Source organism: Aedes aegypti, chromosome 2 (genome assembly GCF_002204515.2).
Source record: "Aedes aegypti strain LVP_AGWG chromosome 2, AaegL5.0 Primary Assembly, whole genome shotgun sequence".
Taxonomy (NCBI): domain Eukaryota; kingdom Metazoa; phylum Arthropoda; class Insecta; order Diptera; family Culicidae; genus Aedes; species Aedes aegypti.
This window is the reverse complement of record NC_035108.1, coordinates 152,860,256-152,862,881: the sequence shown is the minus strand read 5'-3', so window position 1 is coordinate 152,862,881 and position 2,626 is coordinate 152,860,256. Positions and strand designations below refer to the sequence as shown.

General features: G+C 34.2%; 1 protein-coding gene across 1 annotated transcript; it reads left to right on the top strand.

Annotated features, from left to right (window-relative positions):
* Positions 1-1,390: 1,390 nt before the first annotated feature.
* LOC5569614 lies at positions 1,391-2,391 on the top strand. Its single transcript, XM_001652845.2, has 3 exons — positions 1,391-1,590; positions 1,655-1,783; positions 1,847-2,391. The coding sequence occupies exons 1-3, from the start codon at positions 1,518-1,520 to the stop codon at positions 2,311-2,313; spliced, it is 669 nt and encodes a 222-aa protein (XP_001652895.2). The 5' UTR covers positions 1,391-1,517; the 3' UTR covers positions 2,314-2,391.
* The last annotated feature ends 235 nt before the right edge of the window (positions 2,392-2,626 follow it).

Below are 2,626 nucleotides of genomic sequence, written 5' to 3'. Positions count from 1 at the left end.
GATTTGCATCATACTGAGGGGTGAACCCAAACTTTTGCACGATGACTTGACTGACTGTTTCATTGATTTTGAATACTTTCCAGATTTTTCCGCCAAAATTTCGTGAGGTCTCTTCAAAGAATATAAGATTACGATTCTAATGACACTTTGATTTAAAATTTTGGTCGACCTAATGCTGAGAAAATTCGATATGATTTTTAAGTGTGTTTTTTGAAAAATGTAACAACTTTAAGTTAATATTTAGTATACAAAATTAAAAATATGTTTATACGAATGACTCTTTTCCTTTCAAATGTGGCTTGAAGAGTTTCAATTGGACGTGTAATCACAGAGATACGGACAGAACACTTTTGTATGTTTTTGAGGGGGTGAACCCAAACTTTTGCACGGGACTGTAATTAGTTTCAACATTTCAGAGATATCGTTTGTAAAAAAAATTGCTTGTCTGGAACCAACATTATCAAATTCAAAGCATTTTTGTTTCGAAAGGCGTTTAAAGATGTTGATATCATAACCATATGTAACGTTCAATAAAAAAAATGTGTGGGTTTGTCATAATTAAACACGAGTTATCATTTTTGGTTGAAATTCAAGACAATTATAATCTCATTCCAAACAGCTCATGAAAGCCATCGTCGGACAAATCAAATAAATAAATGATCATTTGCATCGTTTGAAAAAATAATCAATTGGGGAATGTGAGATTATTTTTAATCCCAGTCTTCATCAAAATTTATTTTTTGAGTGGCTATACTTTGTATTAATAAAAATACTGTGTTTGCGCATGATACTTGCATCAGTATTACAATTTATCCTGTCATTAATTAATGATAATGCAGTTGATTATCTTTCATTATAACCAAAATTTATAACGTGGATTGCATATTTATCAACATATTCATTTGTGATTGATTTAGATTCCAAAGAACTATTTGAATAATTATTCAACGTGCGTTTTAATTGTAGAACATAATTTCCCGATCATGCGTGTGGTCGAAATGCTCGTAAAAGAAGATAAGTAACACTAATTTGTTGTTATCTTTCTAAATATCGCAGTTCGATAAGAGGCGATGTACCACATTGCCGTAATAAAACAAGCAACATGTGCAATGGAATGATCGACCATAAATTACAGTGGCTGCTAATAATCATTTGGATCACTTGATAGATATCTGCTCAAAATCGTTAATTTGTGGATCGAGGAAATTGATGATTTTATAGATTTCATTCATGAATCCCATTTTGATTGAGCACAAAACAATTCGAACTAGTTAAATCAAGATCAATACCCACGCGCGCTGGAACAAGGAAATAAATATGTAATGATTTGGCTCTCATGAATACCAACTAGGCCATTTGCTGTTTTTTAGTATAAAACGATTGACTTCAGCTTAGAAGTTATCAGTGATCGGTGGAAACTTGGATTGCATCAGTTTAGCTCCTGATCTTTGGTCTGCGAATTCAGTGAAACAAATTAAATCTGTAACAAATCTATAACAAACAATATTTTTTCAAAAATGATGAAAATAGTGGTGTGTTTAGTTGTGATGTGTGGATTCAGTGCTGGATACTCCATTCCTGCGCAAAATGGTATTTACACAAATAATTATAATAATTTATATTAAACTCAACAAATATTTCACATACATTGCAGCTTTTATGTATTATCAACAACCGATGAGCTACAGAACTGTGCAGCGCACAATGTATGGATCGCATTTTAGGAATCAACAATTTCGAAATCAACGCGTATCTGATCTTGCTCCTGGTGTACACCCAAATGGTGAGTGTCGATTAATATGCTTATTGTTTCGAAATGACAATTAACATTATATTTAACATTTAGATTGCCAACATAACGATAGCGCTGAGTTACCTGTGCAAGATGCCAATGTAGGATCAGTGGCTGACGCGTATCCTTCTGAACAGTTCCCAGTTGAAGAAGATGTCCCTGCAGTTTATGAAGACGAGTCTGAGGAACCACTTGCTGATGAAGTATCTGTTCCAGCACCACTACCAGAGAAGAAGAATAAAGGGGTTCCAACAAAGGCCGACTCTAGCGAAGAAGAGGAAGAGGATACTGATGAAGAAATCGGTTCAAATGATACTGCGGCACCCAATACTTTCTTTCCTATAAATTTTGGTAGCGCAAACGGTGGAGCTATTGCCATCGCCAATTCATACAGCACTGGAAAGGGAGGATCAGCTACCAGCACTTCCACTGCCTATGGAAGCCCTGCAACCTCCGAACTTAGGAGAAAAGCCGTCCTGCAGTTGAGGAGAAGACCAGCCAAATTCCGAGGCCGACAATAAAGTATTAGTGGAAGTGTTTAGAAAACAATTAATTCACTGGCACTTTTTAAATCTTTTGTAGCTAATTGAAAAAAAAAACTAATGCTGGTATATATTGTAGAAACATATACTGATCATGTAAATATATAAATCATACCTACTATTTATAGAAAATAATAATTATTAATAATTTTTGTCATCAAATCCTCTTGTATTTATTTAATCGACCTTCTTACTTTTCATTCATCGGAGGGCCCAACTTGTCAAATAAGTATTGCTCTTCTGTGTATCGCTTGTTTGATTGTATTACTTTTGAAAACAGCTGTTTTAAACT